General features: G+C 34.6%; 1 protein-coding gene across 3 annotated transcripts in view; it reads right to left on the reverse strand.

Annotated features, from left to right (window-relative positions):
• Positions 1-14,060, reverse strand: part of MOS14 (ARM repeat superfamily protein) — a 49,067-nt gene that overhangs the window by 24,273 nt on the left and 10,734 nt on the right. For all 3 annotated transcript variants that reach the window (XM_088210992.1, XM_088210991.1, XM_088210993.1), the window contains 2 exons: positions 5,164-5,295; positions 3,775-3,815 (listed from right to left, as the gene is read on the reverse strand). In XM_088210992.1, the coding sequence (XP_088067118.1) occupies positions 3,775-3,815; positions 5,164-5,295 (173 nt within the window). The remainder of the gene's footprint in view (positions 1-3,774; positions 3,816-5,163; positions 5,296-14,060) is intronic.

Consider the following 14,060-nt stretch of genomic DNA (forward strand, 5'->3'; position numbering starts at 1 on the left):
TCCGAGACACTCCAACAACTCGCTTCACCATCTGCTAGGGCATTAAGTACAATACTTGCGTAAGTGTCAGCCGAGTCAACTGTTTCAATTCCTCTTGACGGGTCGAGGCCGATAGACTGGGCTCAGGTCAGGGAAGATTTAACCTTCTGCTTTGGCCTCCATTGCCACTTAACTTTTAGGCTTTTGGACTTTGGCCAAGTGTGAAACTTTTTAGCCTTTTTGCTGGGCCCGATGTGCTTAATCCACTTGCCTTTTTCTTCCCATGAGAATTTGAGTTTAGGTAAAAGTTTGTTGGGAGTATTGGCTAGTTTGACTGAGACCTTAGTAGCTTTAGTGCTCTAATCCATACCTAGTGACTGCTCACGTGCGAGAGCAGAAGCCCGCGAAGACTGCCTTCATTTTGAAATTCAAATGGGATAATCGTTGAGTCAAGTTTTGTCGTTTTCACCCAGAAAAAGTTTACCCTAGTTGTCTACAGAATCTCAACGAATGAGATCATTTCTCCATGTTCAAACACTATGTGAAAACCATGATTACAGTGTGGGCATCGGAAAGATGAGGGACTTTGTCGGGTTGTAGGCTGCTCAAAGTTAGGAAGCTTGCTCGAATCTATGGTCTCCGACTCAGATTTTTTAAAGGGGTTAACAATGGCAACTTCTGTTAATTCGAAGACAAATTTCATGAAATGCCACCACACTCCTGCTCCTATACCCTCTAGGAAGAATATTCTTTTGGGCTTATTACCCCTTTCCTCGATCATCACCAAAAATCTACCCCTTCAATTCCAACCGAGGGCTAGGGACACTCTGTGGTTTTGACCATTTCTAATTTTTCCCCAAGTTTTGCCACCCTGGTTCTAGTAAAAGTCATTTAGGATTTAGATGAGCCAGTTTACGTCCTCTTTGTCAATGGTTATTGAGACCCTAAAACCATGACCATTCTCACTTATCTTCATGTCATTCATTTTCTTTCCCAACCATGCTACATCAAAAGATTTTTTGTCAATGAGTATCAGTTTTCTGTTTTGATAGAACGACATTCAAGCGGGATGTTGTTTTGGGTCGGCCTCGTGTTCAATCACCACCGGTGAGATTCCCCAACGACTCTTTGCTTCTGGATGTTGTTTATGAAAAAGGAGCCTAGGGTTGGATGTGTTGTCGGGTTTGTGTTTATGGAGGAGAGAAGAAAGAGAGAGGAAAGAGAGAAAGAGAAAGAGAGAGAGAGGGAGAGTTGTAGAGGATGGTAGAATTTTTTCCATATTAAAACATTACATACTATGATGCTAAAAAAAATTACAATCAGACACTCCTTTTTCACCAATAAGGAATTGTTCATGAGACATCGAGTGTCCACACCCACCACAAAATAAAGTGGCAGAAAGAAAAAAACAATCACTTGCTACTACTCGGGCCTTCTTGTTCTAACACCATGTGCCTAAATAATATTGGGGTATGCTCGTTTTTACGATTACCATCCAAGTTATTGGATTTAAAAGTCCCATGGAAGTCCTTTCTACATTCTAACCAAAGACTAGTGTCATAGATCATCTTATCCTAGACTATTTAGGTATGTTCGTTTTTGTTCATATACATCAATATTGAGTGAAACTCAACCCAAGAGTCTCAACTATATTTGCGTTGGATACTTTTCAACCTGAAAGGGCCATAAATGTTGTCATCCTTCCACTAAAAATATACAAATTTACAGATGTTGCATTATTGAGACTAAGCTACATTTTAGTTAACCTTATCTTCAAGAGGAGATTATAGCAAAAGATAAGGACATATTCTTTTTTGACTTGACCTTACCTTTTACATCATTAGCACCTCTACCACCAACAAATAATCCTTCTTAGTTACCTCGCAACCCAAAAATGACCTTATCTTACCTCCTATCATTAGCACCTCTACCACCAAGTAATTCTTCTCAATTACCTCACAACCCAAAAAATGATTTATCTCCATTACTTTAAAACCCAAATGATGGACCAGCACCAATGGCTGTATATGACCCATGATTCCCTAAGATGTACTCGAAGAGGAAAAATTTGGATCCTAAACCGAAATAGGTTCAAGCATCAAAGTCAAGTTCTGGAAAATAAGGTAACTTCTGACAATTCATCGCATTTTGGTGGACATAACTATTACAATTCGAAAAAGAACCAAAGAATAGACTCTATACCCATTTTATGGAATCTCAAAAAGGAAGTATAGAGTCTATTCCTAACATTTTGAGTTATTATCTTGTAAAAAATAGAAAAATACTATGAATATTGAAATACAGGAATTGGAGAAAAACCAAATATGGGAGATGGTGGACTAACTAAGGAAAAAAACCCGTGGGACACAAATTGATGTTTCATCATAAAATATAAAGTTGATGATACAATAAAGACATACAAAACAAGTATGATGGCTAAGGAATACACCCAAATATATGAAATAGACTATCAAGAGACTTTTACACCCGTTGCCGAGATAAATCCAGTCTAAGTTCTATTGTCTTTAGCTGTCAACTTTGATTAGCAACTATAATAGTTTAATGTAAAAAATGTATTCCTGTACGGAGACCCTCAACATGAAATTTACATGAAAATTTTACCAAAGTTCAAAAAAAATGCAAGAACAAATAAAATTTGCATATTAGAAAAGGTTCTTTATAGACTTCAGTCATTGAGGACATGATTTGGAAGGTTTAAAAAGGTATTGTTGGTAATGGGAGAACAAGCTAGGAAGATCACACTCTGTTCATCAAGCATTCAGATTCAGGAAGGAGTTACAACCTATTTGTGTATGAATGATGACATTATTATAACAGGTAATGATAAAAAAGAGAATTAATACTAAAACAACGTTTGACCAAATAATTTGAAATTAAAGAACTAGGGAGACTAAAATACTTTCTCAAAATTGAAATAGCTCATTCAAAAGATGGAATCTTCATCTCACAACAAAAGTTCATCAACAACCTTCTAAAAGATACAAGCAAGCTGGCATGTAAACCTACTAGCACCCTAATTGATCCCAACCATACTAGAATTAACAAAAGAAGATGCAGCTATCAACAAGAAAATGTACCAGAGACCAATTGGAAGACTTATCTATTTGTCCAAGACTAGATATTGCTTATGCAGCAAATATGATAAGCCAATTTATGAATAATCCTAAAATACATTTATAGACAACATATCGAGTCCTACAGTAAGCTAAAAGGGACATCAAGAAAGGATCTCATATGTAGAAAGAATAACAAATTACTCATATAGTTCTATATTGATTCTGACTATCCTATATCAATAATGGATAGAAGATTCACTATCAATTATTGTACCTTCCTTGGAGGAAGTTTGGTCACATGGAGAAGCAAGAAATAGAATGTAATGGTGAAATCTAGTGAAAAATCAAAATTCCGGATGATGACTCGATGAATAATTCTTGTTCCATATAATTATTGTCAATTTAGGAATGAACAATGTTTGTTCACCAATTTAAGGGAAAATGTTGAAAAGTGCATATTACATGTAGTTAGGATAAAAGTTAAGTGAAATACCTACATGTAATTAATTGTAGGTTTCCTTTTCTTATAATCAAGAATACGTATATGTAGGGCCTCATTATTCAAAAACAAACATACAATCCCATTCCCCCATACACTTCAATCAAAAAAGAGAAGTCCTACTCTGGAAGCAATATAAGTGACAGGAAAAAAGTGGTAATATCATGCAAGGCATGAAACAAATATGCTCATGAAGTAAAGAACTAAGAAAATACTTACCCGTGTCTTAGTCGAAGCCAAGAAGCAAAGGCCTCAAGAACCTGGCAGATCGGAAGTTTAAAAGAAAACAACTTACTTAGTGGCAAGAAACAAGTGCCAAATATCAAATACTTAGCGAAACCCTTAGCATACATGACACATATATTAACAAGCAAGAAAATGCAACCAAAGAAGCTTGCAAGAATTTCAAAAGGTTTCTGCTTCATTTGCAACATAAGGCCTCCAGCCACGTAACTAAATTATTCCATAATCAACACCGGTGGTTGCTGTAGTAATAAAAGAAAATTTTTGAGAAGCAAGAGATAAAAAAAACAATATATCATGGAACAGGTTTAAGCAACTAACTTCGTAACACGAATGGATAACTAGAGTTGGCTAAACAATAAATCAACTTTTTGCATTGAAGCATTTTGATTTTTAATGTTTAGAACTGGCCCAATTTTAATCTTTTAACATGAAAAGGTAAACAAAAATTGGATGCATATGCAGACAAGTCTAATAACTTTTACCTTGATAACAAAGGATTATTACATTTCAAGTTTTCAGCTGCCACATTTCCATTATTAAACTCCAGTTATTGCAATTTCAGAAGTCACCTAAAAGATTGATTTTATTTTCTCCACTTTGGATCTTATGGCAGGATGTTGATTACTGGAAGGAGCTTGATACAAGAATCTCCAAGAGTAAGAGTACTCAAAAAATCTTTTTCCTAAATTCTTCTCTGATTCTCTTTTCTTTTCTGCAGAAAGGATTTTATTCTTACAGTAACTGAAAACAGTTACTTCTCAAACCCATGAACCGACCAGCATAGTTCAAGCATTTCTAAAACCTAATAAACAACCAAAAAGTGGAAAACAACAAAGCACATAAGATGTCCGTAACTGACATGTGGTAGTAAATACCCTGACAGCATCAAGCTAACAAACAGATAACATGACACCCAACAGACAATCAAACATATGGCAGTACAGTGACATGCCAACTAACAAACACCTGCTCCTTCCTTAGCAATTGGACTTAACTGATCAACTGCAGTTACAACAGTGGGTCTGAAAAAATCACAAGAACCTACTGAATTCAGTCTCATCATCAATGAAATCATACTTATACGGTTTAGCAGTTAGATTTGAGTCCTGTTATCAATTAAATCAAAGTTTTAGTTCCTTTCCCTTATCAAGATAATAACCACTATAAATCACAAAAACTGAGCAACAATAAATTCCTAATTCCAAAACTATCCAAGAAATCAAGCCAAAAAAAACAGCACATTTGTTAACAAACTATAGTAACAAAATTTTAACAAGCCTCTTAGTAGCTAAGTGATCCAACGAGACTAAATTAAAGTAAAACAGAAGTAAGAATAACAAGAAACAAACAAAAAAAACCCACCTGCTCCTTAAGTCCATTAAAGTTTAAACATGCAGTCAATATATTAAGAGCAACCTCTGTCTGAGATGTAAGCTCTTTCTCAAACTGACGCCGTCTGTCTGGACGAGCTGCTATCTTGTAGTTGAATACTTCCTGGTTGAAGAAAAAGTCAAATGTAAAAGCGAAACGAAGATGACACAGCATATATAATCCAAAAATACCAACTTTCTATACATGAGTCAGACTAATGTATCTATATTGTCCCTCATCCAGAGGACTTGGAAACAACAAGAGCTGCATTTTTTTTCTTTTGTGAAAAAACAAATATTAGTATGTTATCAAGCCGAAAACACCAATAATCTAGTCTCCCCCACCTCCAGCAAGAAAAAATATGAAAAAGAGCCACACAAAAAAAAAGAAAAAGATTTGATAGCAAAGTTAACTGGCAAAAAGACTGAATTTTTCAATTTTTTTATAGGACGAAAAAATTATTATTAAGAAGGACAGAGATTATAAAGAAAACTGATAAGGTATCCTCCCCAAATAAGAGAAACAAAATGAAAAAAAAAAAAAAAAGAAACACAAAAAAAGAAAAGATTGTTTACTTTAACGAAAGACAACTTCCCAATTCCTTTGCAGAATAGAAAAAGACGATCCCCAAAAAACAACATAAGCTTTAACCCATAAAGAGGCCATGCAAAGTAATTTTGTCACCAATAAGATGAGCATGATTAAAATGATATAAAGTGACTATTTATGACTATTTACAACTAAATAACTCCAAACATAAAATAAGTCTATATATGTATGATGAAGACAAGCTCTTTCATATCTACTGGCCTATATAGACCTCAGCCTGTACCACATAAGCCGTGGACAATATAAGCATGGACATCATACCTTTTTAAAAAAAATGAAAAGTATAAGACATATATTAAATCATTGTCACCAAGGGAGTACCACCCGTATGCAAAATATTTACAAATCTGTAAGCATATCAACAATGGTCCCAAAATCTTCCATCCTATCTAAGTTATGCCCCAAAATCACATACCTAGAATAATGAAACCATCAATCCTTAATTTTAACAATCTCCCTTTCTATCCCCTCAAAATTCCTATTGTTTCTCTCTTTCCAAATCATCCAGAAAATGGCTAAAGGAATAAGTTGAAACAAAGTACTTTTTTTACAAATCTCTTCCCAAGCCAAAATCTCTTCCCAAGCCAAAATCTCTTCCCGAGCCAAAATCTCTTATCTCACCAACCCTGCAATAATCCAATTAGTCCTCAGCAAACCATAGACCATAGTCCAAAGATTATATGTCGCTAGACACCAAAGAAGAATATGATTGCAAATCTCAGCTGCTCTTTTGCATAAATAGCACCATTCACCATGGTTCTCCCTCTTCTCATCAACTTGTCTATGGTCAAGATGCATTCCCTACCTGTTTCCTAAGCAAAAGAAGGCTATTCTTGGCAGAGCCTTCACCTTTCAAATCTGTTTTACCAGGGAGCTTGTCTCACCCACCAAAACATTGCAAACCAAGTGCTTGTAAAAAGATTTCACTGTGAATACCCCATTTTTCTTCAAATTCCACACAAGTTGATCACTCTTTGCGTAAGCTTGACAGTGGCCAAAAGTTGCAGTATCACTTCATATTCTTCCACCTCCCAATCATTGAGGATTCTAGTCACGTCCACGGACAACTCTCTTCTACAATTACCTCCCCCATAAGCCTCCTCTACTAATGTGTTCTTCTTTTGTGCTAAGGCAAAAATCTGCAGATATTGATCCATTAAACAACCATTTCCACATCAATCAACTTGACAAAATCGAACCCTATTACTCTTCTCACCTTCCATTTAGTACATTCTTGCACACTATGTTGTCTCAGCATTATCCTCTTCCTTAATCCCACCCCATAAAATCTACTCACATCTCTGAGGGAGCCACCCACCCGTTCCCCCCAATTTAACGTCAACCACTCTTCCCCAGAAATTATCCTCTTTTCTCCAATATCTCCAAATTCATTTACCATAAAAGGCCCTATTCATATCAACAAAAGATTTCAGACCAAGACCTCCCTGCTCTAGAGAAAGTTTCACCTCCTCCCACTTCACCAAATGATAAAGTCCCTTCCTATCTTCATCGCCCCACAAGAACTAGCACTGAACAGATTCATCCTTCAGTTGACTCCTGCTCCTCTCATCCAACACCTTAAGCTGTAAAGCCATCTGACCTGGATCTTCTTTTGAAATCTTCCTCATATAGCTTCATTTTCTTTGATGCCACTATCTTCTATATATAATTCCTCCACATAATTACACCTTCTATGTTTGGCCAAGCAATGGAAATATTTTGTGTTTCTATTGCCATCTTTGGGCCAATTTTCTCTTGCCTTCTATCTACAGGCCTCCTCCATGTGCAGTCTCTTGGCTAAGTCAACTCTCATCCCATCCCTTTTCTCATTGTCCACTGAAGATAAGCCCTCCTCCCTTTCCTTTCTATCCATCTTCAAGATCCTGCATGAGCCAATTAATCTTCTCTTCTTCTTTTAAGCTCTCCTCCTCGGTCTACTTCTTAATTGCCAATTTCAAGAACTTTAGTTTTTTGGCTATCCTGAAACTAGCTTTTCCTCCCACTTTAGTTTCTCTCCACACTTTTTCCACCATACCTCTAAAAAGGTCAATTTTTAACCATTTGTTATCCAAGTCAAACGGAATAGTGTCCAATTGATTCCCATATGATGATTTACAAATTGGAAAATAGTCAAAAATAGGTCTTGACAATATCTTTTGACATAAACCAAATAACTGATTGAGAAACTAATACGAAACCTATGATCAACAGTGGAATCTAAAAGCCTGCATATACATCAGTAATCAGAAACTCAAAACCCTAAATAAATCCTCCTTACTTGATCCGTACTCAATAGGTGGGTGAAATCCAAGATAATAATAATAAACGAATTAATTAGAACGCCACAAGGAAAACTTTGATAAGTTAAAATTAATTTAAGAAAAAGATTGATGAAAACGTCATAAGTTATCTTAATCAGTAAACACGAATTCTCTACTCAACAAGAAAGTTGAAGAAAACCCCATAAGTTAAAAACTAAAATTTTGTAATTTAATTAATTCCAAACTTAAATGATTACACCTGTGAATTAATAGCCTATTTATAGTGTACACCATGTGAATAATAAGAAAAATAATCTCCTAATTTAATTGTAAAAATTACGTAGAAAATTAAATCTAAAATAAAATTAGAGACTTGCAACAATTAAAAAGATTGTTTTCTAAAATAGGATATACATGATCTCCTTATAACGAAATCTCTTTAAATGGAAAATATCTTAATTAATTATGGAGATATCTTCCTTTAAAGGTTAGAGATTTAGTTTCCTCTTTTCTTGAAAGATTGATTGGTTTAGGAAATCTTATAATTTAAAAATCTCTTAATTTAATGAAAATCTCTTAAAAATCTCTTAATTTAATGAAAATCCTTAGATTTCTTAGGAAAGTAAATCTATTCATGATCTTGTAATACATTAATGTTTAAAATCCTTCCATAATCTCTCTTGATTTTCCCCGTATGTGAATATACCTTTTTGGGAAGACATTATCTTGGTTTGGAAATTTGGAAAGATTTGATCTTGATTCTCCCTTGATAAATTTCCAAAATTCCTTGATCATGGTTTCCTTTTTACCACTTGAGAAAGATATGAAAAATAAAAGGAAACTTTCCTTTTAGAGGAAAAAATTTCTCTTGAATAGGAAAAAAATCTCTCATGGGTGAAGAGAGATTTCCCATGGACTTTCAACTTCTTTAGGAGTTGTTTGTGACATCCCAGATACCTAACAGGGTAAAAAAGAACTTGATAATAGAAACAGATACAAGTGCAAGTAATAAAATATATGTATGCAACAGAAAATAGAATCCCTTACAACTAAACATAAGTTTAATGTTTACAACTGATGCTAAAAAGATGGCTACTAAAAATTTATATACACAAAAGTTATAAGAGTCACTTTTATCATTGCAATTGGTTCCATCAGAACAAATAAAATATGGCACTCGTAAATATCCTAAAGATCCATAAAGGGATCCAAACAAGCTTTAAGGAGCAACTCAGCGAACGAATTATCATTTTTATTATTTGAATGGGGCATGAATTGGGGTGAGTTTCTCATAATTCAGTAAGAAAAATAGTATTTATACTATACTATTAAGGTTTTCAAAGGTGATTTAACTTTTCAATTAAAATGTTCGTAATCAATAAATGACTTACCGTAGCAGTTAGTCGTAAGATGACTTTATTTTCAAATGTTTAGAAAAACTTTTCTTTCTCAAGAAAAATCATTTAGACATTGTTAATCTACCAAGCAGTAAAGGCAGAGAGGAAAACAAGATGGTTGGATATAATCAGACACTGAAACTGAATTTAGTTGAACCAACCATGAACATAACAAGATCATGATAAAATATAAAATAACAATCATACAAATCCACTATAATGCATCAGCAACTATCCTAATCATGTTATCAGGTAGTTGGGTTTTATTTACGTCTTTTACTGACATCCGCGCAAAATCGTTCCGACATATATCCACTAAAGCCAGGAGGGGATCCCCAACTACCATTATGAATGACATTCAGTCCATTTCCATGTTAAGTATAAACTAATGATCACGGTCGTACTTCGCTACTATGGCCCTTATATATGATATTGCAAATTCATTCTCGTCAAAGGAAACACTAGCCTCATTCACAGGGAAAAGTTCACCAACATTTTCAAATATAGAGTTAGTTAGAGAGAGAAATTCCTCAAAGATAACAGTCAAACGGATTTTCTATTTTTTTCTCTTTCTTATACTGATTTCATTTATAACGGTCATATATTTAGGAACCGGTGCAAGGCCCATCAACATAACTTGACACAAAAGCCCATGTTACCCGGACTTGACCATCTGTCATCGTTTTGAGCCAGGGCCCCATAGAATGACTATCTTCACCATTACTAAAGGTAAGGCAAAGGGTCAAACCCATACATGCTTCAAATCATCGTGTTTTACATCAACCAAGCATATTAGTTCACGTTTCATGCTCAAGTAAATTAGCAATTAATCATATTTCATGCACCAAGATCATTCAATTTTCAACATGACTTATTTAGAAAATTCACTTTGAAATGTAAGAGAAAATACCAACAGATTCCTTACTCAAACCTTAAACTTTTTGTGAGTCACTTGTCTTTTTGGGAGGTGAAGGGGAGGGTATTTACGTCCATAGATCTTTGAACGAAGTTGAAAAACTCTTTATCTCATTCTCACCTCTTTCTTACTCTCTTTCTCTCTCTAGACTGTCCTTCTCTCTCTAAATTTTCTTTTGGAAAGTGAAAGATGGTAGAAGTAAATGGAAATGAAGAACAATGAGGAGAAAAAGTCCCTTTAAATAGCCATGAAGGGATCTTGGATGCTCACCACGAGGCATCCATCGGTGAGGACACGTGGAGTGAGAGAGGGGCAGCTAACGACAAGACGGCTTGACGGGACCACACGACAGCCGAGGTGACAAGGCTGTGCGGCAGCAAAGGCAACAAGACCGCGCGAGTCGATGAAACCCATGCTGTCAGCGCACGGATAGCTATGCACACAGGTGCCTGTGCGTACAGGAACACAAGCCTACTACCACACGCAACGTGACTACGCAAGGTCCCCCTCACATCGCGGGTTCACGGGATTTTCCGCCGTTTTTCGATTTTTCCTCAGTTTTCTTCTTTCTTTCCTTCCTAAAATAATTATAAGATAATTTCTAAAATAAAATAAAATAGTTAATTAAAAGTATTTCATGCCAATGGCACACTGAAAAACATGCAACCACAGTTTCAAATACCACTAGGAAATTAATTGTTAAAGATTTTGGGGTGTTACATTGTTTCCTTTCTTGATTTGGTTGTTAACTTGAATAGTCCAAATCATTCGTGTTCACATCATCCCTTTCTTCTTCAAAAACGATTCGTTCTCAAATCTGGAGCTTCTTATTTAGGGGCTTTGTCAACTCCACTCCTTTTTGGAAGATATCCTTAGGATTTTGCGAAACAACACCGCTAGATAAAGAAAGATTATAATTAGATATAGTCTTTTATCTTTCTCCCACCAAAGATTCATTGATTTTATTTCCTCCTGTGTCCTTTCTTATCTCTTCTCCTATGATATTATCGTTGTCTTTTTCTGCGACATTGTTTCTCTTTTCTTCCACGACAACTTCTTTTTTTTCTCCTGCAACTTTATTTTCCTCAAATGTTTGCTTGATCTTTAATTGATCTTAGAATGCTTCCTCAGGTGATAAAGAAACAAGAATATGGTTAAGTTCATTCATGCTAAAGAAATAGCAGTTCCTTAAGCCATCATGGATTGCACATCTCACATTTTTCCATGATCTCCCAAGTAATAGTTGACTAGCATGCATTGGCACAACATCTCATATAACGTCGTCAGTATATCGTCCAATAGTAAAAGAAATCAATACCTGTTTGGATACCTCCACCTCCCCACATTCATGTGGCAGTTGTAACTTGTAAGAATGAAGATGTTTTGTGCATGTCAAGCCCAACTTGTTAACCACTATAGGACTAACAGCATTGGTGCCGCTATCTTCATCAACCCGTAGGCTGCACACTTTCCCATTCACAAAACAATGAGTATAAAAACTGTCATGCTTATCATTCTTTAAATCTGATCGTCTTTTCTCCACATCATCACATGAATTCGCCACCTCCAAGATTAGGCTTTTGGCTCTTGATGAAGTAAAAGATCTTTAAATTACTTCTGCCTAATTAAGCTCTCTAAGCCTTTTTTGGAACCTTTCTTCTTTGTAACCTTTCCATACAAAGTTTCATATCGGTTAGTTCCCTAGGCAAAAACATTGTGAGAAACCTGCAAGAAAGGTTAGAAAATAACACTCCATCGCATATTTCACTCTTGTGTTTCACTCACTCTCTCAATCTTCTCCCTTCAAGTTGAATACCAGAATTGAATTCTCCTGAATCAAGGTAATCAAGTTTTGTTTTATAATACTTCAAAGAATCCCAGAGAAAGAAAATTGTATACAAAAATTCTATAAGTAAGGGAATTTAAACACACAAATGAAGATAGTGTGTGTTTAAGAATAATGCTAAGCAACTAGAATGTAATTAGCTACTTAATGATGTAATAAAACAAAAGCACAATGAATAAAAAAACTTAAAATACAAGGACAATATGGACACGAAATTTTCCTGTTTTTTTTTTGTGTATGAAAAGATGCAAAATATGTTTCTTTTCAAACTATGAAAAATAACAAACATGTAACGATAAAAGATGCAAGATAGTAATATTTATTTCGAACCTAAACTCCGATATTAAACAAGGCGGAACCCGAGATTAGCTAACATCATTAAAAACCCAGAATCAACAACGAAATTTAAAATCTCACATATACATCAGTAATCATAAACTCAAAACCCTATGTAAACCCTCCCTACTTAACCTGTACGCAACAGGAGAGTGAAACTCAAAGTAATAGGGATAAATGAATACGCTACAAGGAAAACCTTAACAAATTAAAATTAATTCAAAAAAAATATTGATAAAAACACCATAAGTTACCTTAATAAGTAAACACTAATTCTCTATTCAACAAGAAAGTTAAAAAAAAAACATCCCTAATTGAAAACTAAAACTTTATAATTTTATTAACTTCAAACTTGAATGATTACAACTGTGAATTAATGATCCATTTATAGTGTAGACCATGTGAACGATAAGGAAAATAATCTCCTAATTTAATTGTCAAAATTTCATTAAAAATTAAATATATAATAAAATTGAAAACTTGCAATAATTAAAAAAATTATATTTTAAAATAGAATAAATATAATTTCCCTATGAGGAAACCTTTTTAAATAGAGAACATTTTAAGTAATTGTGAAGATATCTTCCTTTAAATGTTGAAGATTTAGTTTCATCTTTTCTTAAAATATTGATTAATTTAGGAAAATCTAGTAATTTAAAAAAAATCTATAAATTATCTCTTAATTTAATGAAAATATCTTGAAGATTTATTAATTAAATAAAGATCCTTAGATTCCTTAAAAAAGTAAATTCATCTATGATCTTGTGATAAATGTTTAAAATTCTTCCATGATCTCTCTTGATTTTTTTCCATATGTGAATATACCTTTTTAGGAAGATATGACCTTGGTTTGTAAACTTGAAAAGATATGATCTTGATTCTTCCTTAATAGATGTCCAAAATTCTTTATATGGTTTCCTTTTTGCCACTTGAGAAAGATATGAAGAAGAAAATGAAACTTTCCTTCTAGAGACAAAAATATCTCTTGAGTGGGAAAAAATCTCTCATGGATGAAGAGAAATTTCTCATGAGCTTTCAACTTCTTTAACGGTTGTTTTCTTTCTTGACTTGGTTGGTTGGTTGAGTAGCCCAAATCATCCGTGCTCACATCAGAAACTCTGAAGATACTAGGAACCTATCAATCCTAGAACATGATGATCTACTTCTCTGGTTGCTCCAAGTCCATTTGCCTCCCATTAAAGGCAAGTCCACCAAGTCCATCTTGTCAATTGTTTTTCTGAATTACTGGGCACACGAATTCAAAAATTGATTTGTAGCTCTTTCATTGCATCTCAACACTATGTTGATGTCCCCTCAAACAACCCATTCTCTCCCCCTTCTCTAACATTCCTCCAACTACCTCCAAAGAGAATCTCTCACAGCACAAACCCCTACAATACACTCCAAAAGAACCCATTCCTCCCCACCCTCATTATTGACAAAGAGACAAGATATTGTGGTCTCACCTAAAGCACCTCCCTACAGTCGACTTTCTCCTTTCTCCACAAAACAACAATACCACC

The sequence above is a fragment of the Carica papaya genome, chromosome 9 (genome assembly GCF_054855325.1).
Source record: "Carica papaya isolate Zhongbai chromosome 9, ASM5485532v1, whole genome shotgun sequence".
Lineage (NCBI taxonomy): Eukaryota > Viridiplantae > Streptophyta > Magnoliopsida > Brassicales > Caricaceae > Carica > Carica papaya.